The sequence below is a fragment of the Stegostoma tigrinum genome, chromosome 15 (assembly GCF_030684315.1).
Source record: "Stegostoma tigrinum isolate sSteTig4 chromosome 15, sSteTig4.hap1, whole genome shotgun sequence".
Lineage (NCBI taxonomy): Eukaryota > Metazoa > Chordata > Chondrichthyes > Orectolobiformes > Stegostomatidae > Stegostoma > Stegostoma tigrinum.
Genome location: NC_081368.1, coordinates 28,881,896 through 28,908,199, shown reverse-complemented (window position 1 = coordinate 28,908,199; position 26,304 = coordinate 28,881,896). Strand labels below are relative to the sequence as shown.

Sequence of the window (26,304 nt, the reverse complement as noted above, 5' to 3'; positions counted from 1 at the left end):
ACAAAATAATTGTTACTCTAAATGGGGAATTTTGACAGTGTCCTTTGATCAGGAACATTCTCAGGCATTGGTAGAGCTAGTACTGACATGTGGTCTTTCAGCTGATGCTTAAAATTCATATCACTAGTTTCTCAGGAATCTGGCATCAGTCCTGAATGTTACCTAACAATGGCCAGCAGCAGGTAAGAGGTTGTTGCTGTCATAAAGTGATTATCATGAGGTATACATTCTTACACATAAGAGTAAGTTATCACATTAAATTAAGTTGCAAAATGTGAAACAGGTCACCATGCAATAATTGATTACATTATTGGACCTTGTCCTGAATTGAACGTGTTTGAGGTATTGTCCCCTTGAATCTACATATCATGTCCTGTTGAAATCCGTGAAGGATTTCTTATTGTTCAGAAGCAGATGAACAGGCGTGTAGATAGGTAGCCAGGCGGGCGGGCAGGCAGGCAGGCAGGCTGTTAGACAGACAGACAGACAGACAAACAAGCAAACAGACAGACATACAGGAACACCAGTTACAGTGCCTCTCTCCCCTTTTGGGGTGGAGGTAATAAATTACTGAGATGTACTGCTTAAAAATGGAAGAGTATCTCCACCAGTAAAATATTACTTTATTTGGGAATCAGCTTAAATCTTATTTTTAAGCCTGCACTAATATCTTCTCACAGTCAGTCAGTGAAATTCCATTACTGTGTAGCTCTCTGCAAAATAATTGTTTGGCAAAAGTTAGAGAATGAAACATTCATACAGTAAGATGTACCAAAATTTGTAAGTTAATTAAACAAATAAAAAAAAGTTTGTACTTGCCATTATCGTTGTGACTACTATTGTTCTGTTTTCGGCTGAAGTCGATTCATTCATCTGTTGCATATCAGAGATGGTCACCAGTCTTTCATATTCGTTCCAGTACCCAATCTAAAATGATCAATTATTTAGACATAATTAATTAAAATTTACTTGTGGCCAAAACGCATGAAATGCAAAACAGGTTCTGAAGAAAAATGTAAACAATCAACTTAGATTGCCCAGGGTCTGGCCTGTTCATATAGATTCTTGAAAGTACAACCTGAGCAAGAAATGCAGAAAGCAAACAGAGAATCTAAATATGCCAAAACATGTTTTTCAGAGACAGGGCGTGGGAATAATAATTAGTTTTGAATTAGTTGTTATCATCTGACTGCATTTAAAATACAGCCTTATATCTTTGGTTACTGGATACTACGTTAACTGAAACCAACAGAAAAAGCAAAGGAATCTTCAGTGCAATAAGTCAAAATAGTACACAATGCGTTTAATTTGTTTTACAAATGGAGCATTAAAAGTATCCACAGTGATCCACTTTCTGTTTGAAATTTACATCAGATGCAGTAAGAATAAATAATACATCTGCATTGTTGATACACAGCTGGTATTCATAATGCAGCAGTTTCAGCAATTGCTATGAAGTATTTGAAATTTTTCTAAAAATTAAAATTGATCACTGCTTCCTCTGTTAAACAACGCTTTGTTCTATATTTATCTAACATATTTTAATTTGCCACAGTTTTTCAGATGTAGATTTTCAATAAATTAAGGTTAGAATGTCAGAAAACTCAGTCCTTTGTAGACTGATACAATGCAATCTCCATTTTAAAATCATGAACTCTGTTCCTGTTTTGATTTAGCACAATTATTTTATATCATATGCTGTGTAATGCAGCTTCATTTTATACTATTATTGATGGAAACATATGTTCTAGAATGGGGGAAAGTTTTATTTTAGTTTGAAGATCTGACTTTTGTTTAAGAGCTCAGTAAGTCATTTTAGATCAGCAAATAAAATGCAACATTTCTAAGAAATAATGTAATTGGAGATAAATGGCATGCAAAGCCTTTGAATGTTACTGCTGAGGTGTGTGCTAACTTGAGGTTTATAATTCAGATAGGTGGTGTGCAGAAACATATTCATTCAAACAAAAACCAGTTCAATCAAACAACAGCAATCCTCAATAGCTGAGCTGCTGTTATTAGCAGTGCAAACAGTTCGGGCTGGGAAATGAAAAGGTCATAAACAGTTTAACAGATAAATTCAAAGTAGAAAACTCTGGAAGTTGAAGATATGCGTTTGAGGAAAGCATATCAAGCAGTAAATGAGTTAGCAGTTTAAGGGTCTCAGGAAGAGACATTACTAAAAGAAAGTAATATCTCATGTATTGTCAAAATAAAACCAATAAAACCATGCCAGTTGAACAAGGAATTTTTGTCATAGTCCTAAAGCACAGAAAAAGACTTTTCAGCCCATTAGTCCACACCAGTCAAAAACAACCACTTAACTATTCCAATCCCATTTTCCTGCACTCAGCCCATAGCTTTATGTGCCTTGGCATCACAATGCACACCAAAATAGGTCTTAAATATTATGAGGGTTTCTGCTTATAATACACTTGCAGGCAGTGAGTTCCACAATCCTACCACACTCTGGGTGAAAAGATTTTTCTTCACTTCTTCTCTGAACCTTCTGCGCCTTACCTTAAATCTGTGCCCCTGCTCATTGATCCCTCCGTTAGGGGGAACATTTCTTCCTGTCTACTCTGTCTATGTCCCTCAATTTTATACATTGCAATCATGTCCCCATTCAACCTCTTCTGCTCCAGGGAAAACAACACCAGGCAACATTTTGGAAATCTCCACTGCATTCCCCATAGTGCAATCATAACCCTCTATAGTGTGGATTCTAGAACTATAGACAATATTCCAGAACTACACAATCTTTTAGCATGGAAACATAATAATCCTTCACTGAGGTTTGGATGTCTGTAACATTATCGGATTAAAATGAAATTTTCTTTCTGATATTTATGATAAGAACATTTAAAATATTTCTTTATACAGCGTTGTAGTGTTTTTCCTCTGAGTACAGTATTATGTTCTTTTGTTGAATTATTTAGTAAGATATTCACCGAGGCTTTTTAGCCAGCACCTGTGGAATCCATGGTCACAGAAGCACAAGGACTGCAGACATGGGGGAACACCACTATCTTCAAATTCATCTGAGGGTATGCTAGAAATAATGTTAGGTATATCTAAAATTGAGGTATCAAACCAGTGAAGCTACAACACTGATTTACTTGCATGCCAGGCAGAATAAGCATCATGAAATCAACACAGCTAAGCAGATCAGAACTAAGATCTGCATTCCTACAACATCCAGTCAAAATAGTGCTGGACAATTAAACAACTAACCACAGGAGGAGGGTACACAAATGTCTCCATCCTCAAGTATAGGAGAACCCAGCAAATCAATGCAAAATACAAAGTTTAAGGATTTGAGTCCATCTTAAGTCAGAAATGGGGAGTAGATGATCTACCTTGGCTTTCTGCTGAGCTCCCCAGCATCACAGATGCCCACAATCACCCAATTCTACTCACTCCACATTTTATTAAGTAATTGCAGAAGGCACTGGATGTTGCAAATGTTGTGAGCTCTGATTACATTCTGTCAATTGTACTGAAGATTTACGTTCCTAAACTAGCCAAGCCCCAAGCCAGGCTGCTTCAGAATAGTTATAACTTTGACATCTACCTGACTTCTCAATCTATTTACTTGTGGCCTTAACTGTGGAGCACGATGATCTCTGGTTGTGGCCTTTCCTTCATGTCTTCTTTGAATTTGCTCCCTCAGCTGTGTTTGTGTGTTGGTGGTAGTTTTGAAAGACCTCAAAAACTTTTCCTTACTGGGGAAAGCCTTGGGCCAAAACCTGCTGAGGAGTCAGGAACATTCTGACAAGTACTTGTAAAATGTTTTGACAAATTCAACTGTTGCTACTGGGCACTATACTGTAATGTTAACTGCAGCAGTTCACTCAGGCTCTTCCATTAAGTTTACTATTTAATTGATCAGCATTGTTTTAATGTTGAGATACATTACAATACTTTTCCCAATGAATTAAGCCTGAATAAAACATTGCTATCTCTATCATAATAATCAGAAGTGATTTAAATGTCTGGATACCTCTTTAATAATCAAAAAACCCTCAAAGAAAGCATTCCTAGACTGCTGTGACCAACTCGGCATCTGCTGCAGGTGAAATAAAAAGCTTTCTGCTTTCTCAATTTCAATAGATTCCATTGTTTAGATTTCCCTGGTGCCCAGGTCTGAAGAAGGGTCCCGACCGAAACGTCGACTTTCCTGCTCCTCTGATGCTGTCTGGCCTGCTGTCTTCCTCCAGCTCTACACTGTGTTGTCTCTGTCCCCAGCATCTGCAGTTCTTGCTATTTCTCTGGTGTTTTTTTTTAATGCTGAAGACTTATAAATAGAAATAATGGGAACTGCAGATGCTGGAGAATCCAAGATAACAAAGTGTGAAGCTGGATGAACACAGCAGGCCAAGCAGCATCTCAGGAGCACAAAAGCTGATGTTTCGGGCCTAGACCCTTCATCAGAGCTCTGAAGAAGGGTCTAGGCCCGAAACGTCAGCTTTTGTGCTCCTGAGATGCTGCTTGGCCTGCTGTGCTCATCCAGCTTCAGACTTCATAAATACTTGGTTTAGTTTCAAAAACTCACAAATCATTTATGTGAGAAGGGTGTTGAGCTTACCTTTTGCCTGCCAGTTTTAAGAGGTTGTGAAAGGATTGTGCCTTTTTAATACTCTAAGTAAATATGTGTTTGTCATTTACAGGCTGATTGCACAACTAGTGTTTATGACTTAGAGGCTTCTTTTTACTCTGGTGTATTTGAATGACATTAATTAGATTGTAAGAAATTTATTTCTGAAGTACGCTTGAAAGACATCTTTATGTCTGAATTTCATGGGTCCTCGGTGAGTAACTATACAACATACGTAGGCAGCAAGGATGGTACATAGGAATATGAGGGGACACAGAAGGGACTTGGGGAGTACAGATATGGAAGGATCATGGGATTTATGAAATGGCATGGAGAGACCATGCAGGGGATTGGTGATGAGTGGGTAAGTAATGAGATTTAGAAAGCATTAGAATGATGTTGGTATCTGGGTTGTTCTTCCTTTAAAATGAATCAAGCCTTCTAACCAGCCCATTTCTGCATCCACAATCCTCCTACAACACACTTCTATGTGAAATCCCCCACCTCTTCCTGCCCACACCTTTCAGACACAAAAATACTGTGGAAATGAGATGTAGGCACAACTTTCAGAAGCTGTAAAAGGGCTTGATTCAGGTTTTTTCAGTCAGAACATGAAAATACAGACTGGGTATGTGTCTCAATTCAATTGGTGGCATTCTTGCCTCTAATTCTAATGTAGTGAGCTCCAAAGTCTTCTCCCAGAATGCCATGAACATAATCTGATCAGACGCTTCAATGTAACCAGAACACAGGAACATGAGTAGACTAGTCAGTCATTAATCACTACAGTGTGAAGCTGGAGGAACACAGTAGGTTATTCTACCTTTCAATTAGCCCATGGTTGATTTGCACCTCAACTCCTTACCTGCCTTAATCCCATATCACTTGATGCTTAAATCCAATTAAAAAATCATTTCAATCTTGAAAACTCCACAAGTCAGAATCTAGAACTGAGTACCATCAGCACCTTCTGGTGATTATGAAACACTGCAAGATACATTTTGTAGAAGAGCAGCAGAGTTCTCAGGTTATATGGCCAACAATCCTCTCTCAACTGACACTGGAGAAACAGAAATTGCTGGTAAAACTCTGCAGGTCTGGCAGCATCAGTGGAAGGGAAATGGATTTAAAGTTTCGAGTCCAGTGACTCTTCATCAGAAGACTGTTCCGATGGTGAGTCACTGGACTGAAACGTTATTTCAGCTTTCTTCCGACAGATGCTGCCAGACCTACTAAGTTTTGCCAGCAATTTCTATTGTCATTTCAGAGTTCCACACATTCATAATTTTTTTGATTTACAATACTGTAGAAACAGGTTAACAGGTTGATGATCTCACCGTTGTTTGTGGGACTTTGTTGCATGAAAATTAGTTGTGGTGTTCCCTAAATGATAACAGTGACAACAATTCAAAAGTTTCTCATGGCTGTGAATCACTTTGGAGAATCTTCAGCAGATGAAAATGGTATATATCCTTGCCATCGTTGTGCTTTTCATCCTTCAAATATTTGGGATAAGCATCCAAATGTATGTTGGCAACATAAAGCTCTTCCTTCCCAACACTAATTGGGACCCCTCTTTTGACTTAGAATTACCTATGGTTTGTCTGTAATTTAATAATGAGCCACAATTTAAGCTCTTTAACTCCTATATCTTCATTAATAAGTGGGTGCCATTTTCACATTGGATGAGTTCACTATGAAGGGCTCTCATTTTCAACCTTTGTAATTGCTTGAGGCATGGTGACCCTCAGGTCTAATCATCGCCAGTTATCCCTTCTAATATCCTATACAAGATTCTGACCACACTGATGGCATAATGTGTACTTCCATCTCTGCAAAATTATCTGCTTTCCCGTCTGCTGCTAAAACTCACCACCTTGACTTTTAATATCTTCAGACTTGACTATTTCACTGGACCCCTAGTTGGTGGCCAATCCCCAAATCAAATGATATTCAGTTTATCCATGACTCTGCTGCTGGTAGCTTAGCCTACACCAAGTCCTGCTGTTTTATTGCTAATCTACCCTTTGTTATGGGCCCAATGCTTCTCATTTCAATTTGCTACCTTTGTGTTTTTACTCCTTCATGGCCCAAGTGTTCCTTTATCTTCATCGCTCTCTCCAACCATACAACCACAAAGACTTTTTTTTCTTTATTCATTGACAGGATGAGGGCGTCGCTGGCCAGGCAGCATTTATTGTCCATCCCTGATTGCACAGAAGGCAGTTCAGGGTCAACTACATTGCTGTGGGGGTCTGGAGTCACATGTAGTCCAGACCAGATAAGGACAGCAGGTTTCCTATCATAAAGGACATTAGTGAGCCAGATGAGTTTTTCTGACAATCAACAACAGGTTCATGATCATCATTACATTCTTAATTCCAGATATTTATTGAATTCATATTCCACTATCTGCTATGGTGGGATTTGAACCCAGGTCCCCAGAACATTATCTGGGTCTCTGGATTAACAGTCCAGCAATAATACCACTAAGCATTGCCTCCCCTATGATCACCTCTGTACAATTATGGCTTTTTGCCCAACCAAATTCCTTGGCCCTCATCTTAGTGAGAATGATTTTAGCCATCTAGGCCCCATGTTCTGGAATTTTCTCCTAAACCCTTCTAATTTCATACCTTTTCTCATTGCTTACGGAATTCCCTACACTGCATGGCTTTGACCAATTCTTAGATCACACCTAATGCCTTTACATTCATGTTTGTTTGGCTACATCTCTGTGTAGGCTCCGAGGACATTTTTTTCTGTAGTAAAGATGCTGTGAAGTACACATCTTTGTTGATGTTGCAAAATAATAACAATATTCAAATCTAAAACAAGATGCATATCTTTAGAAGGGGACTGATTTATAAATTGGGATGGAATTACCTTTGAACACTTCAGTCCAATCATACCGCTTTCTCTCCCACTCTTTAGGATTGAAAGCGATCTTCAATGCTCATTTCCAAAGCTGTGGGTTATTAATCAGTCTTTCACCATAACAATTGCTTTTTGATACATTGATGATTTGCAGCCTCACATTAGGTAAAATAGGAGTCTATAAATTAACTGAGTGGCCTTGTGATTCCTAAACACACACACACACACACACACACACACACACACACACACACACACACACACACACACACACACACACACACAGCTATTACAGTATATTTGTCTTTTCTATTTTTTGCTGTTTGATACTGTCTTTGATTTAAAAGGCTAGGCTCCTACATACTCAAATCACTTGTCATTTTCAACATTGTGTTTGTTTTTCTGTGAGCTTCAGCTGTGGAAAGTATATTATCAGAATTTCTGGTATGGCCTGAGATCTTCTGACTAGGAGTGCAGTGCATGCTTGGATTTCCAGTAAATGTGTGGAGAGGCAAGTCTGCCGAGCAGGATTACAGCAAATTAACTCTGTGAGTTTTAGTATTAAATTATTAAAACATAGAACATAGAACAGAGAGCAGTACAGGCCCTTCAGCCCATGATGTTGTGCTGAACTTTTACTCTAAACCTAAGGTCGATGTGACGGCATAAGTTAGATTTTCTCACACGGAAGAACCGTTGCATAGACCTAATTTAAGAAAATAAAGAAAAAGACTCCAGACTGAAGTCTTATTCTATAGTTCCTTATCAGCAATCTGGCAAATCCAGGTGGTTTGCTTCTTTTGTAGCTATTGTTTAAGTGGAACATCACAAACAACGACATACTCACTGGAGGATTCAGCACGTTTGTGCTGCCAATTTTCTTGAGGGTATACCGCAGTCACAGAATATTAGCTTTTCCCAGTTAGCTAATCAATTGAATCTTGAAATCTCTGTATTCCAACTACTGTAAGTACATTTTGAAACATGCAAAGTGATTGAATAGAGTATAGTAATCATAAAAAAGTTGTGCATCTACCGAGCACCAATCTTGGCCACAGAGTGAAGGGTCTAGACCCGAAACATCAGCTTTCCTGCTCCTCTGATGCTGCGTGGTCTGCTGTGTTCATCCAGCTCTAGAGCATGTGGTCACAGAGCATCCCAGACTGGTTTACAGTCAGTCAAGAACTTTTGAGGTGCTGAGACAATTGTAATATGTGGAAGTCAATTTGTGCATAGCAAGTTTTCACAAAAAGTTACATGGTAGTGAACAAATAAGCTGTTTCATAAATAATATTGACTGAAGGGAAAATATTGGCCAGTACACTGGAGATAGCTCTTCTGTACTAATTCAATGTAGAGCCATGAGATATTTATATATCCAGCTGACAGATTAGATGGGGCAAAAACAGAAATAGTAGCAGATACTCCACAGGTGTGGCATCAACTATGGTGAGAAAGCAGAAACAATGTTTCAGGTCCAGTGAGCTTTCTTCAGAAAAGTACAGGCTAAAACTGTGCACCAAATCTTACATCTTTTGGCTACTTTCCGTTATGCTATACTTTTGAGTGCTTTTCACCACAGGTCTAGCAAATTCTCTTACCATATTGTATCAAACATGCCCCAATAATAACTTACCTAACATGCTTCTATGACATTTCTCAAATTCAAATTCCACCCCACCTTACCACACGCCGTTCTGGAAACAGCAGATATCCTAAAATTCACCAATATCCCTTGCAATTGCAGTAACTTTAAAACACTGTTGTGCACCAGGACAAGCATTGTCTGTTGCAGCTGCCCTATACGGTTCCTAAAATTTGCCTCCAACACAGCAGAGAGGGGAATTACTGCCCTATACTACAGGCAGTGGGGAGGCAATGGCATAGTAGTATTGTCACTGTTATTCCGGAGTCACAGACAGTATTCTGGGGACCTGGTTAAAATCCTGCCAAAGCAGATGGTGGAATTAGAATTCAATAATCAAAGAAAATCTGGAATAAAGAATCTAATGATAACCAGTGTTGATTGTCGAAATAAAAAACAATCTGGTTCTCTGATATCAGTGATAATGGGAACTACAGATGCTGGAGAATCCAAGATAACGAAATGTGAGGCTGGATGAACACAGCAGGCCCAGCAGCATCTCAGGAGCACAAAAGCTGACGTTTCGGGCCTAGACCCTTCATCAGAGAGGGGGATGGGGTGAGGGTTCTGGAATAAATAGGGAGAGAGGGGGAGGCGGACCGAAGATGGAGAGAAAAGAAGATAGGTAGAGAGGAGAGTATGGGTGGGGAGGTAGGGACGGGATAGGTCAGTCCAGGGAAGAAGGACAGGTCAAGGAGGTGGGATGAGGTTAGTAGGTAGGAGATGGAGGTGCGGCTTGGGGTGGGAGGAAGGGATGGGTGAGAGGAAGAACAGGTTAGGGAGGCAGAGACAGGCTGGACTGGTTTTGGGATGCAGTGGGTGGAGGGGAAGAGCTGGGCTGGTTGTGTGGTGCAGTAGGGGGAGGGGACGAACTGGGCTGGTTTTGGGATGCGGTGGGGGAAGGGGAGATTTTGAAGCTGATGAAGTCCACATTGATACCATTAGGCTGCAGGGTTCCCAAGCGGAATATGAGTTGCTGTTCCTGCAACCTTCGGGTGGCATCATTGTGGCATCGCAGGAGGCCTGCTTTCCGCATGCAGATGGCCTCAAGGCCCTCTGCTTCTTCCTGTCCCGCAGGCCCAACCAGTCCCCCTCCACCAACACCCTCATCCGCCCAGCCGAACTCGTCCTCACCCTCAGCAACTTCTCTTTCGATTCCTACCACTTCCTACAGACTAAGGGGGTGGCCACGGGCACCCGCATGGGCCCCAGCTATGCCTGCCTCTTTGTAGGTTACGTGGAACAGTCCCTCTTCCGCACCTACACAGGCCCCAAACCCCACCTCTTCCTCGGTTACATTGATGACTGTATTGGCGCCGCATCTTGCTCCCCAGAGGAGCTCGAACAGTTCATCCACTTCACCAACACCTTCCACCCCAACCTTCAGTTCACCTGGGCCATCTCCAGCACATCCCTCACCTTCCTGGACCTCTCAGTCTCCATCTCAGGCAACCAGCTTGTAACTGATGTCCATTTCAAGCCCACCGACTCCCACAGCTACCTAGAATACACCTCCTCCCACTCACCCTCCTGCAAAAATTCCATCCCCTATTCCCAATTCCTCCGCCTCCGCCGCATCTGCTCCCACGATGAGGCATTCCACTCCCGCACATCCCAGATGTCCAAGTTCTTCAAGGACCACAACTTTCCCCCCACAGTGGTCGAAAACGCCCTTGACCGCGTCTCCCGCATTTCCCGCAACACATCCCTCACACCCCGCCCCCGCCACAACTGCCCAAAGAGCATCCCCCTCGTTCTCACACACCACCCCACCAACCCCCGGATACAACGCACCATCCTCCGACACTTCCGCCATCTACAATCTGACCCCACCACCCAAGACATTTTTCCATCCCCACCCCTGTCTGCTTTCCGGAGAGACCACTCTCTCCGTGACTCCCTTGTTCGCTCCAGACTGCCCTCCAACCCCACCACACCCGGCACCTTCCCCTGCAACCGCAGGAAATGCTACACTTGCCCCCACACCTCCTCCCTTGCCCCTATCCCAGGCCCCAAGATGACTTTCCACATTAAGCAGAGGTTCACCTGCACATCTGCCAATGTGATATACTGCAACAACTGTACTCGGTGTGGCTTCCTCTACATCGGGGAAACCAAGCGGAGGCTTGGGGACCGCTTTGCAGAACACCTCCGCTCGGTTCGCAATAAACAACTGCACCTCCCAGTCGCAAACCATTTCCACTCCCCCTCCCATTCTTTAGATGACATGTCCATCATGGGCCTCCTGCACTGCCACAATGATGCCACCCGAAGGTTGCAGGAACAGCAACTCATATTCCGCTTGGGAACCCTGCAGCCCAATGGTATCAATGTGGACTTCACCAGCTTCAAAATCTCCCCTTCCCCCACCGCATCCCTAACCAGCCCAGTTCGTCCCCTCCCCCCACTGCACCACACAACCAGCCCAGCTCTTCCCCTCCACCCACTTCATCCCAAAACCAGTCCAACCTGTCTCTGCCTCCCTAACCTGTTCTTCCTCTCACCCATCGCTTCCTCCCACCCCAAGCCGCACCTCCATCTCCTACCTACTTACCTCATCCCTCCTCCTTGACCTGTCCGTCTTCCCTGGAATGACCTATCCCCTCCCTACCTCCCCACCTATACTCTCCTCTCTACCTATCTTCTTTTCTCTCCATCTTCGGTCCGTCTCCCCCTCTCTCCCTATTTATTCCAGAACCCTCACCCATCCCCCTCTCTGATGAAGGGTCTAGGCCCGAAACGTCAGCTTTTGCGCTCCTGAGATGCTGCTGGGCCTGCTGTGTTCATCCAGCTTCATATTTCGTTATCTTGGTTCTCTGATATCCTTACTTGTTCTGGCCTACATGTGACTCCAGACCCATAGCAATGTGGTTGACTCTTAACTACCCCCTGGGCAATTAGGGTCGTGCAATAAATGCTTGTTTAGGCAAAGATGTTCTCATCCCATGAATAAAGAAAGGCAGGGACCTAGGGGTCCTGATGAATGGCGTAATGCCATAAAGCAGTTTTACTTATCCAGAGCAATTCCCAGAAAATGGGGAAGTGGATCAATGTCTTTCTCCATTCCCCCAGTGTAAATTTTACCTTCAGTGCTCTGATACATCAGACTCGATCTATCTCTGCTGGTGCACCCACCTCCCAAAAATGTTCATTCTTTACCACTCACATTACTTTCTGGAATATCTTCTCCATGTGCTCTCACATACCCTAAATTCCAACATCACTAACCCTGTATGCTCGCTGAGCTGCCTAAACACTCACTCAGGAACCTCCCCCATCTGAACCAATAGTAATAGCTTTGCCACCCAGTTTCATCTCCACTAATACCTTCTCTGTCATCCCATGAGGAAAACATCCCTCAGCAAGGCAGAAAGAGGAAAATACTAAATAAAAACCAAAAGAATTGTGGATGCTGTAAATCAGGTAAATCCTTCCTCAGAACGGCCCCAAAATGTTAACTTTGTTTTCTCCTCCACAGATGCTGCCAGACCTGCTGAGCTTTTCCAGCATCTTTGTTTTTGTTCAGGAAGAGTAAAGACCGGTGATGGGCTGCCTGACATTTCGCTCCCCACGCAATTTAGAAGAAAGTATCTTGATTCTAGCCACTCTGAGCATGTTCAGAACTGGTATTGGAAGCTGCCCTTGATGTATGGCGCTGGGATCCCCTGAGTAAAATCTACATCCCCTTGACTTGACTAAGGCCTACTGACAACTGTGACAAGCTTCCTGACTTTGTGTCTGCATGAAACAGCACAGCAAGACGGTTGTAACTTGATCCAGATATCGCTAGCTGAGGAGGTAAAGTTCAAAAAGGCAAGACACAGTAAAGAAGGGTCTTTGTGAACATCCGAATTGGCTCAGATTGAGTTAGAGCTATGAGAACAAACAAAGAGCCCAGAGATGCAGCACGGGCCAGTCCATGAACTGGGCCTATGTTCCTGAGAGCAGGATCCTTGCTGCAGCTTTGCAATGATATTTGCCGATGAACAAAAGTGCAGAAACATCTTATCAGTGAATTGGAGATATGCCAAGAGGGTTGTTACAAGCTGGCATATGTTGGATTTCAACATTTATGGCTACTGGATGCGTGCAGCTGATGTCCATGGAGCATGGCCTGAGAAATCAGTGCTTGATTTCTGACATGGAGGTCATCGAGAACAAGTGGCAAGCTGAATTCGACAGCAGCTTGCTGTGGCTTCCTTGTTGAGCTTTCTCAACATTAAACTTGTTTGACAAGTTTGGTAAAATGGAAGTTTGAATATTGATGAGGTGGGTTTGAGTTTTAACAGGCAATAAGTCTTGTCAATCTGCAGTTTATCGGCGCATGGTAAGAATCTCACAATGCCATTCGTGCAAAGCATAAAAGATGGAGATAGATGGTCTCGGCATGTAGATTGCTTTTGCCAAACCTTTCATCTGATTCTGCCACAATTCTCATCTCAGCCTATATTTCTCAGGCCCCTATGAGATTCTGCTCTTTGAATCATTTACTGGGCTGTATGACTGAGTTCTATGACAGTCGAACATAGAGATGTAATTTTAATCTATTATGTCAGGTGAAGAACTGACAGCATTGAATCAATTCCCTGTTTAACTAATTTTACGAAAAGAAAATTAAAATTTAGTTTGTACAAAACCAGTGACTAGGATATTCTATCAGTTTTCCATGGAGTGGATCAGATGCAGCCCAGGCTTAATCTGGTGGCTGAGCTAAGAATTAATTTACTGTAATCTCCAGGATCCATTGAGTGTACACTCAGACAGCCAGAGACAGCCTCATGTGGCAGAATAGTCTAAGTATGTTTCAGAACTCAGATTTTGTTGTTATGTCAAATGATGCTAAGACCAAGTTAGGTTATTTGGAACACTCCTGAATTCAATTATAAATTTGTGGTAAATTCAGTGAAAATGCTATTTCTTCTACGATTTGGGAGATCTTTATTAATGAAGAGAAATCTAAATCTATCAAAGTCTATTTGTGACCTCAACAGCTTTCATTGAAAACATCCCGACTCAGGGGAGATACGTAAGAATGTGCCTGTTCTCTATTCAGAGAAGTGACTGCGTGTGTCCTCATATACTCTGGAAGATTGATTGCAGAACCTTTTGTTTGGTGATATACTCCAAGGAAAATTAATTAACAGCCTGCACCAAATAATCATGGGTTAGAAATGCCATTAGAATACAACATTGAGTCTTGAATGATGCAACCAGCATGAAACAAATCAATTATTATTCAGAAATGCTTTGTATCTTTTCCTTCTATACTTCACAGCTTCTCTTCTTAAGGCACTGAGTCATACAAGGGCTACGATTCGCTTTGGCTGTTTTCTGATACTTCTCTTGAAAATATATTCTTGTAAAGGAATTTAGAATATGTCAGAAAATTATTTCATTTGCTAGGTGCGACAGCCTGACTTTCCTGACTCCATTGCATTTTTTCCTTTAAAAATATGAAGAGAAGACTTTTGGTAGTTTCTGTGTGTTCAGGAACTTGTCAGCCAACAGATAAGTGCTGGTACTGAGAAACCTCATGAGTTGTTTTGGTCCTGATAGAGATGATGAAAGTTTGTGACGTAACAAGGTGTGAAGCTGGATGAACACAGCAGGCCAAGCAGCAACTTGGGAGCAGGAAGGCTGACAGTTCGGGCCTAGACCCTTCATCATTTCCTAAGATGCTGCTTGGCCTGCTGTGTTCATCCAGCTCCACACCTTGTTATCTCGGATTCTCCAGCATCTGCAGTTCCTATCACCTATGAAAGTCTGTGATTGTGGTTTTGCTTTTTGATGTAAATCCAATGTCCAACTTCAAATTGTTTTCCCCTGCATTTTTTTTGGTCAAAGTACAATTTTGCTTTACTTTGGTTCTTTGCAAATTTGTCTGCTTTCACTCAGAAATTCTCGTTGCACAGTGGTGAGTGCTTAATAGTGGTCAGTAGCACATGAGACTTACAGCCCACCATATGTTCAACAGGTGTCTTGCCAGTTATACAGTGTGAGGTGGATCTGATGTGCTGAGTGGATTTGAATGGGTTAATCGAATGTTTTCTCTTCTGTCATACTGGCTCTCAGACAGTCTTTAATCACACTCTTATTTCAGTGCAACGTTCAATTGTTGGAAAGTAGTGAATTCCACTGCTGCTGGAATCTACAAACTTACTGGAAATAAACTATGGTCCAATGTTCATAGTTTCTAGGAAAACCAATTTTATTAACAATTTGACCAGAATGACAGTGACTGAAGCAGTAGATATGCAGAGGTGGCACACACCAGTTTACTACAGCTTGTACTTAACAGAGTTTTAACATGCTTGCTCTGATGCTTACAGCCTGTGGCTGCAGTTTTGTTCTGTTTCCCGAAGCACACCCACTTTGATTAATAGCACACAGTAAATAGTTAACAAAATCAAACATAAACAAATGAAATCTCAAACTTGCACCGCATGTGCTTCTCACTATGTACCATGGAGCATAGAAAAGTGTCTAGTCATCAATACCAGGAACATTGGTAGACTGTTTTCCTTACCCAAACTCTGGGGCATTGGGTGGGGTAAGACTATGGCAACACAACAACATATCTCTTCTATCAATATCCAATGGGAGATAAAGTAATTCAACTAGAATAAGAGATCACTTTTGAGGTCTTTGTAGTACACATGGCTCAGTACCACACTAGGTGTTAAAAACAACTGGCAGCATATTGCTGAGAGGAATTTTGTTTTGTTCGTCGATTTCTGCCAATTTTTTTAATTTAAAAAAGTAGGTATTTGGACAATTTTAGAATCTTGTTATTTGGATGACACTTGCACAGTGGCTTGTTGTTTACTGCAGTGCACTTTGTAAATGATAGGCTCCACAATGATGACGTATTTGGGTCACTACAGAGCAATGAAAAGAATACAAGCCCCTTTTAATTCAATGGAGACATTCACGAACTAATCCAACTGTGTTTCTCCAGTGAATGCCCGATCTGAAAAAGAGTTTTATGTGTTTAAGAAAAAGACGCAATGAAAGTTCTCATTCTATAGCAATATCCTTCTGTAATGAAATCTTAATTAGGCTTGCAAAGAAACTCTCCAAAGGTTTTGATCGCTACTTGTGTTTTGGGTGTTGCCGTGTAGGTTAGGCCTATGAGTGACAGTTAATGATTCTTTGAAACGCTCAAGCTTCTTCAGTAATCATTTTGACTAAGCTGAGTTTATATCTTTTTGATTGATTCTGTGTTAAATGAAAGCTCAGGACAAGCACCTCAGCAATTTAGCTATGTCAAGTAGAACCATAAAATTAAGAATTATTTTGACAATTAAGTAAAATTTTGCATTTGAAAAGATAAAATGATCCAGTAATTTGATTGAAGCAAGAAAAGACAGAACATTAATTCAAATTTCAGAACCAGTGCCAGAATGTACTATCTGGTACTGGATACTGATAATTGACCATTTCATGACCAATAAATGTCCCCTCCTGAACTCTGACAGAATGGTGGTAGAATGGTTAAAAAATGGTACCAATGGTGTAATTGGAGTTTGTAGAGTGCCTCCGAGATGGATTCTTAGAACAGCTTGTACTGGAGCCTACCAGGGAGGAGGCAATTCTGGATCTGGTGTTGTGCAATGAACCGGATTTGATCAGGGACCTCAAAGTAAAGGAGCCATTAGGAGGTAGTGACCATAATGTGATAAGTTTTAATCTGTAGTTTGAGAGGGAGAAGGGAGAATCGGAAGTGTCAGTATTGCAGTTGAATAAAGGGAACTATGGAGCTATGAGGGAGGAGTTGGCCAAAGTTCAATGGTACAATACCCTAGCAGGAATGGCAGTGGAACAACAATGGCAGGTATTTCTGGATATAATGTAGAAGGTGCAGGATCAGTTCATTCCAAAGAGAAAGAAAGATCCTATGGGGAGGCAGGGGCGGCCATGGCTGACGAGGGAAGTTAAGGACTGTATAAAAATAAAAGAGAAGTATAACATAGCAAAGATGAGTGGGAAGCCGGAGGACTGGGAAGCTTTTAAAGAGCAACAGCGGATAACTAAAAAGGCAATACACTGAGAAAAAAATGAGCTATGAAGGAAAACTGGCCAAAAATATAAAGGAGGATAGTAAAAGCTTTTTTAGGTATGTGAAAAGAAAAAGAATGGTTATGACTAAAATTGGGCCCTTGAAGTCAGAAACAGGTGAATTTATTATGGGGAACAAGGAAATGGCAGATGAGTTGAATAGGTATTTTGGATCTGTCTTCACTAGGGAAGACACAAGCAATCTCCCAGATGCAATAGTGGCTGGAGGACCGAGGGTAATGGACGAACTGAAGGGTATTTATATTAGGCAGGAAATGGTGTTGGATAGGCTGTTAGGTCTGAAGGCTGATAAGTCCCCGGGACCTGATGGTCTGCATCCCAGGGTACTTAAGGAGGTGACTGTAGAAATTGTGGACGCGTTGTAAATTATTTTCCAAGGTTCTATAGATTCAGGATCAGTTCCTGCGGATTGGAGGGTGAAAAATGTTGTTCCACTTTTCAAGAAAGGAGGAAGAGAGAAAACAGGAAATTACAGACCGGTTGGCCTGACGTCAGTGGTGGGAAAGATGCTGGAGTCAATTTTAAAAGATGAAATTACAACTCATTTGGATAGCAGTAACAGAATAGGTCAGAGTCAGCATGGATTTACGAAGGGGAAATCGTGCTTGACTAATCTTCTGAAATTTTTTGAGGATGTATCTATGAAGATGGATAAGGGAGAGCCAGTGGATGTAGCGTACCTGGACTTTCAGAAAGCCTTTGATAAAGTCCTGCATAGGAGATTGGTGAACAAAATTAGGGCACATGGTATTGGGGGCAAAATACTGAGTTAGATTGAAAATTGACTGGCTGACAGGAAGCAAAGAGTAGTGATAAATGGGTCCCTTTTGGAATGACAGGTAGTGACCAGTGGGGTACCACAAGGTTCGGTGCTGGGACTGCAGCTGCTTATGATATATATTAATGATATAGACGAAGGCATTAGAAGTAATATTAGCAAATTTGCTGATGACACAAAGTTGGGGTGGCAGTGTGAAATGCAAGCAGGATGTTATGAGAATACAGGGTGACTTGGACAGGTTAGGCGAGTGGACAGATGCATGGCAGATGCAGTTTAATGTGGATAAATGTGTGGTTATCCACTTTGGTGGCAAGAACAGGAAGGCAGATTACTATCTAAATGGAGTCAAGTTAGGTAAAGGGGAAGCACGATGAGATCTAGGTGTTCTTGTACATCAGTCAATGAAAGCAAGCATGCAGGTACAGCAGGTAGTGAAGAAAGCTAATAGCATGCTGGCCTTCATCACAACAGGAATTGAGTATAGGAGCAAAGAGGTCCTTCTGCAGCTGTACAAGGCCCTCGTGAGACCGCACCTGGAGTATTGTGTGCAGTTTTGGTCTCCCAATTTGAGGAAGGACATTCTTGCTGTTGAGGGAGTGCAGCGTAGGTTCACAAGGTCAATTCCCGGAATGGCGGGACTATTATATGTTGAAAGATTGGAGCGACTGGGCTTGTAAACTCTTGAGTTTAGAAGGATGAGAGGGGATCTGATTGAGACCTATAAGATTATTAAGGGATTGGACACTGTGGAGGCAGGAAGCATGTTTCCGCTGATGGGTGAGTCCAGGACCAGAGGACACAGTTTAAAAATAAGGGGTAGGCCATTTCGAACAGAGTTGAGGAAAAACTTCTTCACCCAGAGAGTGGTGGATATATGGAATGCTCTGCCCCAGAAGGCAGTGGAGGCCAACTTTCTGGATGCTTTCAAGAAAGAGATAGACAGAGCTCTTAATGATAGTGGAATCAAGGGTTATTGGGGATAAGGCAGGAACAGGATATTGATTGTGGATGGTCAGCCATGATCATAATGAATGGTGATGCTGGCTCGAAGGGCCGAATGGCCTACTCCAGCACCTATTGTCTATTGTCTATTGTCAAATGCCAGTCTGCCACATCCATTCTGAACTCTGGTGATTTTATCAATTTCAGGGGGAAGTAGAAAGGGTGTGGGAAAGTGAAGATGTTCAACTCATTAGCTAGGCAGCCTGAGACCACTGAGGCTTCAGGAGATTTTCAAGGAGATGAGCAGCTGTTAGAAGATCTCAGAAAGTGACTATTAGCATTTAACACAAACAAAATGAAAATTTAGCCAAAGAAGTTGTGAGGGGTAAGAAACTTTAGTAGCCAATTGTCCCCTACACTCTCCTGGATCCCAGCTCTTTATTTGCCCTCGTTGCTTTGAAGATGAAGGTTCTTTCAACTCTGTAAGGTCCACTTAGAGATGGAAGCCAGAGCAACAATACCATCATGGGTGGATTGCCCGGTGCTCCATCCCCATTTCCATGCTGCACTCCACCCCCACTCCCCCACCTGGCTCGTACCCTGCCCTCCCACTGGTTTAGTGGCAGACTCAACTTCAAGGTAAGTTGAAACTGAGCACGTTGAAACAGAGCATGTTATAGCATGATGGCATCAGGGGTGGGTTTACCTCACTAGGTTCGGACCTGCCTTCCGATGGGAAAATCTGACCCATAGTCTCAAGGGATAGTGTCCTAAATTCACAAAATATTTAGATTAATTTTATTTTACATTCGGACTGTTAGCACAAATAGAATTTTGGGCTAAAAACCGAAAGGCACAAGAACAAGTTTGCTGGAAAACCTCAGCACCTGTGGAGAGAAATCAGAATTATGTTTCAGGTTCAGTGACCCTCCTTCAGAACTGCATTCAGTTTTGGGCTAATTTTATGGAAGCACTGCATGGAGCGACAGTCCAAACGCTGCACGGCCGCTAGGCTGAAACTTTATTCTCACCACTGGCACAGCAAATAGCTGAATACAACAATGGAGGCTCCCACTCAGTTTTGCTGTTAGCAGGGCTTTGTGGTAAGCAGAGTGTGCTGATCTCCAGCTGTAGCTCTTTAATGCAAAACTGAAATCAAAATGTAAATAGCTGAAAGAATTGTGCTGAGTCTGGGCATCCTTAGTTGTTAGTGGTTGGTTTGAATAGTTAGAAGTGAGTACATTATCTTGGGAGGAACTGGGAGCTTGACAGTACAAAAGATTTAAACTGACACGAGCAAATTAGTCATTAACCCAGGATGTTTAAGCAGTCATGTTATTTCAGCCTCCTCACCCTGGAACTCCCCCAAATGATTCATCAACACTCAGTGCTTAAAAACAAATAGTTTTTTTCAAAAACCCATATAAATAGACAGAAAAAGCAATAACAAGGTCAAATTCATTAGTAAAATTTGAGATTTGAAACTACTCCGACAGCAAATTAATGAAGAAATGTTTAACGTTCCCTTTGAAATTTCTCTACTCATTGTTTGAGCAAAAGTGTGAACCAATTTAACGGATCACCTGCTGGCTTCCTATGTCATTTTTGGAAATGCTGCACTGATGTTGATTTTTGTTTTAATATGATTTTTGTGTACATTTCAAATAGAATATATTATGGCAATGATTAAATAGTTATGACAATAAATCAAAACCTCCCTCATAACAAAAACTTCTTTTTACCTCATTGCATTGACTCTTGTGGAGGTATAGTTTGATGGCTTACAGCGCGATCACCCTTTTCTGTCAATATCAGAAGACTAAGGCAAAAGCTGTGAAGCGCGCTTTGTTTAAGAGGTCATTTAATTCCATTAAAGCTATTATCAATGTAGTCATAGGAACCAAGGTCATGGATTAGGAATTGAGTGTAATTTAATTAGTAAACAAGCGGGAAATGTTGCAAAAACATATTAATGAGCCTCATGTGGTGCCATTTCACTAGCTGTGATAGGCTATCCAAGTTCTGTAACATTCTTATGTACTGCCATTCACAATGATGACTTCTCAAGCCTTGGAGAAATGTTAAAGGGGGCAATACGGGAGTTGGGCCTACTGGCGACAAGTCTAAGGGAATAAGTGTGGGAAAGCTGTGCAACAGGAACACCAGAAACAAAGCAATGCTGAGAGACTTGGCAGCAAAGCTACAAGGAGGTAGTCATGATGAGCAATACATTCTGAAAGAGAAAAATCAATGCTGTGTTGAAATACACGGAGGTACATAAACAAACAAAATTGGTCATTTCTGCACTTGTTTATTGGTCTCAAAATTCATGATGGGAGATCAAATAACCACCTTCACCCCACAATTGCCCTCTCCCACAAGAATTCCTCCTGGTTTCATAGCAATACTGTAGGCTTCTGTCTACACTGCTTGACTCCCTAGATCCTGACCATAGACTTGAGGATATATCTGGGAGCCCTCGTGGCATTCAGGGCAGCTGATTGTAACAAGCTCCCACTTGGGGAGCTGAATCAGAAACCCAGAATTGTGTCAATTAAGTGACCAGTTGCACATCTCCAGATTTAGGTAATGGGGCACATTTCAGGCATCTGCCTTAGGCAGACGTAAGTTCTGAGGAAGGGTCACTCGAACCAAAAAGTTAACTCTGATTTCTCTCCACAGATGTTGCTGCATCTGCTGAGCCTTTCCAGCAATTTCTGATTTTGGTTTTGATTTACAGCATCCGCTGTTCTTTCGGTTTTTATTTGCCTTAGGCACTCTGTACACTTTGCAGCACAAACCAACTTCTCAGCAGACAAATGACCAAGTTATAAACGTTAGACACATCATTGTTGGCTGATGGCTCTTTATTACTCCATCACAGGAAATAATCTGAGTCAGTCACTGAACAAGAGTTCTACTTCCCATTGTGCAGCATAAGTCCGCAGGGGCAGAGTGTGTGAAAAGATGATTCAGTTAATGCCATGGAAAACAAATTCCAACCACAGAAGATCAGATACATATGCTCGCCCACAGAAAATATATTCAGAGCGATGGAAATTACAATTTTTTGGAACCTTTTTCTGAAAGAGCTTCTGGCATAAAAATACTGTAACTGCAGAATTGAAGAAATTGCATGGGATGCTGAGTGCTGCTATTATTGAATAGATGGGTGAAAAATGGTCATTTTGGGAAGGTACTTGCCAGAATATCTCAGAGCTCTTAACCGAGAGAAAGTTAGCCAAGCAAAAAAACAGTCCTGCTTTATTTCAACCTACCTTCCGAGGTCCAGAAGGTCTTAGTTCATAAACATCGATGGTATAGTTTGATCTACGTCCGTAGTTGTCAAATTGTAGATTTCCTGTCAGCCCTCTGCCTCGTACCTGTAACCCAGAATACATGGTGGGACATACTTGTAATGAAAATGCTTCATTTGAATAGAGGAAAACAAATTGCAAACTGTGAAGTCATGAAAAATGCCTGCAGGCAAGCTGGGTATGGTCACCAAAGGATCAAAACCTGACATACAATGCGGCCCATAAGGTAACAGAATGGATCTGTCTTCAGTATAATGGTTACTGTTGTTAGTAATTGCTCCATGTTAAAATTAGCTGAAAATCAATTTTTCTACATCTAGTGCAGAAATTTTAAAGTGCTCATAAAAATGTCCTTCTAAGATAATGCTGCTACAGTTAACACATAAAATAATTACTCCAATCATGACTTCGGGAGGTGACCTGATGAACAGAACATTTGGAGACAAAATATTGCACACACGCCTTTCAACCATGAAGCTGCATTTCTGAAAGTACAGTTTTACCTTCCAGAAAATAATTCCTGAGCTGAAATTTTTGTCCAACTCAGAACGAATCTGAGCTGAAAGGGCAAATGTGAATTTCCTGACAAATCCTTTCACCTGTCAGTTTCCTTGCATTGGGAATTGTGGCTAGTCACCACTTGATGCTCACTTGAAGCAACATTAGGTTTAGAATATAAATAACTGCTGGAAATGCAAATTTCCTTGGCTCTTATATTTTTGGGCGAGTGGGGATCCGTGAAGCTGTGGGCATCCGGCTTGTTAAGCAGGTTTGTGAACATGGTGGGAATCTGGTTGATGAGTCAGGAACCTTTTCACAGGTAAGTATAAAAGTGGTTGCTAATTCCTCTCATAGCCTCCATGCCCCACCTAATAATTCCTGATAACCCCATCATGCCCTCTTTCATCCACAATTTCTCTCCTCTCCAATACATACTCACCATGCATTTTTCATTCTCTACTATGAGCAGAGCTAATTGGCTAATGGTTAGTTTGGCAGTCTTTGAAATGATTTTGGAATTGATATAAGCAAAGGCTTTGAAAGTTACATTTTAAAAATAACCTTGTAAAAAGTGTCAATGTCAGAAGCTTTCAGACACTTTACACCTTTAAATTTTGTATAAATAAACACACACATTTTAAAAAACGTTCTTTAGGAAGAATAATTTATTGTAAGGTAATCAGGATGTCAAATCAAACAAAGCTTGATTGCTCTCTGTTGCTTTTCAATATTGCCTGCTGTGCTAAGCACCTTAGCCATTTGTAGAATGTAGCTAAGCATTTGTAACAAAGCCATTTGAAAAATGAATGCCTGACATTTTTCTACGTTTTTGTTAATATAGTTGTCAGATTAACTCATTATGAATGCTGAACTTTTGGAATGACTAATATATTGAGCTAGGCTGACAACATCAGATACAGATATCACAGTGTGGAGCTAGAGGAACACAGCAGGCCAGGCAGCATCAGAGGAGAAGGAAAGTTACGTTTTCAGATGGGCATTTCTGAAGAAGGCTCCTGACCCGAAATGTCAACTTTCTTGCTCCTCTGTTGGTGCCTGGCGTGCTGTGTTCCTCCAGCTCCACACTGTGTTGCCTCTGACTCCAGCACCTGCAGTTCTTGCTACCTCCGAATGTCAGAAACAACTGTGCTAAACTTAGATGAGATTAATTACATAAGGATGAGGGTACAAATAGATAGAGTGGACTGAGAATAGAGTTTAGCAGAAAACAAGACTGGGGGACAATGGATGATGTTTAACAGAATAGTTCATGTCTTAGCAAAGATATATCACTATGAGGAAGAAGGATTGTAGGGAAGGGATAAACCAACCACAGTTAACTAAGGTAGTTAAGGTTGGTGTCAAATTGAAAGAAAAACATACAATGTTGCAAAGGTTAGTGGAAAACAGAGGATTGGGAAAGATTTAAATGCCAGCAAAATTTAACCGAAATATAATTAAGAGGGTGAAAATAAACACTAAGGCCAAACTAGCAAGTAACATAAAACCGAACAGTAAGAGCTTCTTCAAATGTGTAAAAAGGGAGAGGCCAAAGATCACACAGGGCCCTTAAAGAACAAAGCTGTGGAAACAATGGTCAGGAACCACGAGAAGGCAGAGATCTGGATGAAATCATTGTAGCAGTCTTCACAGTGGAAGACACTATTAATATTCAAAATTACTAAATAATCAAGGGGCTAAAGCAGGGGAGAAAATAAACACATTCATTATCGCCAGAGAAAATGTACCATTGAAATTATTAGAGCTAAAGACTATTAAATCCTCTGAGTGGGATGAATTGCACCCTAGGATATTAAAGGTTGTAGTGACAGAGATACTGGATACACTGGTATTAATTTTCTAAGAACACTTGAGTTCTAAAGGATTGGAAAACTGCCAATGCAACATCTGTATTCAAAAAGAGAAGAAAACAACAAAACACAGGTAACAACAGGCGAGTTCACTTAACATCTATCATTGGTAAAATTTTCGAGTACATCATAAAAAATGCAATAATACAGCATTTGGAAATACATAATATAATCAATCAGACTGAATATAGTTTTATGAAGGGAAAATTATGCCTGACAAACTTGTTGGCATTCTTTGAGGAAATAACAAGTAAGATGGATAAAGGGGAAACAGTATAGATGTAAACTATTTGGATTTCCAAAAGGTGTTCATTAAGGTTTAGCACATAAGGCTACTCAATATCAGCCCAAGGTGCAAAGTGTTTTATATGAGAATGGATTAGCTCACTAATAGAAGACAAGCCTTTGGGATATAGGGGTCATTTTTAAGATGGAAAGCTGCAGTTAATGGAGTGCCAAATTATCAGTGTCGGGTCCAGAGTTATTTACAATATATATTAACGACTTTGGTGATCAAAGTGAATGTATTACTGACAAGTTTGTGGATGACACAAAAATTAGTGGGACGGTAAGTAGTGATGACAACGCAGAGATTACAGATGGATATAGACAGGTTAAGTGACTGTGCAAAAACATAGCAGATAGAATACAATGTAGGAAAATGTGAGATTATTTACTTTGGCAGGAAGTATAGAGACGCTGAATATTACTTAACTAGGGAAAGGACTGAAAGCTTTAGCACTGAGGTATTTGGTGATCCTTGTGCATAAATTATCAAAGGCTAGTACCTAAGTTCAGAAAGTAATAAGGAAGCCAAATGGAATGTTGGCCTCTACTTCAAAAAGAATGGAGTATAAAAGTAGGAAAGTCTTGCTCAGGCAATGTAAGGCACCAGTCAGAACACACCTAGAATACTGAGAATAGGTTGGGTTCCCTTATGTACAGAAGGATAGAACAGGGATATATTGGCATTGCAAACATTCCAGAGAAGGTTCACGAGGTTTATACTTGGTATGGAGGGTCTGTCTTATGAGTAGAGGTTGAGTGGGTTGAGTTTGTACTCATAGGTGTTTAGAAGATTGAGAGGAGATCTTCTAAAACATATTAGATTCAAAAGAGTCTGGACAAGGTGGATGCAGAAAGGCAGAGAATCAGGTGCTTTGGGTGATTTGATATCCAGAGTAAGCCTAAGGGACCAGGGTAACCGGTAATAAAATCCTTCAGTATTGATCATATGGATATGAGGATTGGGTACAACGAAGGAGAATGGTCATGGGTCATGTGGGTGAAGAGAGATCAGGATGAGGTAAGGCGGAGATTGAGGAATAAAGATCCAACAGTCATTCACAGAATGGATCAATGTCCAAGAGAACTAAGGCAGGGCTCATATCCAGCCAGTCACATTTTCTGTTCACCATCCTCGCTGCCTCGGGCTTGTCAATGGCAGTAGCCTTGCTCACTCATTTCCAAAAGAGAGAAAAGAATTGTGAGAGTGTTGGGAAGTGACAAGATCTGGACAATGGTGTTCAGAAACAGTGTGATTCATATTTCATGATGTCAAGGGAATAATTAGATCCTTGTCTCTCCCCACACCTTTCCTTAATTAGAGAATCATTGACAGAACCCAATACTCTCCCAAATCTATCTCTAGTGTAAATAAATTTTGTAAATAAATGTAGATTTGGTAGAGTTTA

General features: G+C 41.3%; 1 protein-coding gene across 9 annotated transcripts in view; it reads right to left on the bottom strand.

Moving 5' to 3' along the window:
• LOC125458672 (glutamate receptor 3-like) overlaps window positions 1-26,304 on the bottom strand; it is a 384,493-nt gene that overhangs the window by 133,277 nt on the left and 224,912 nt on the right. For all 9 annotated transcript variants that reach the window (XR_009446706.1, XR_009446707.1, XM_059651391.1 and 6 more), the window contains exons 8-9: window positions 22,200-22,304; window positions 820-927 (exon numbers count right to left, since the gene is read on the bottom strand). Coding sequence is in view for 7 of the 9 variants with exons in the window: in XM_059651391.1 (XP_059507374.1) it covers window positions 820-927; window positions 22,200-22,304 (213 nt within the window). In the remaining 2 variants the exon portion in view is untranslated. The remainder of the gene's footprint in view (window positions 1-819; window positions 928-22,199; window positions 22,305-26,304) is intronic.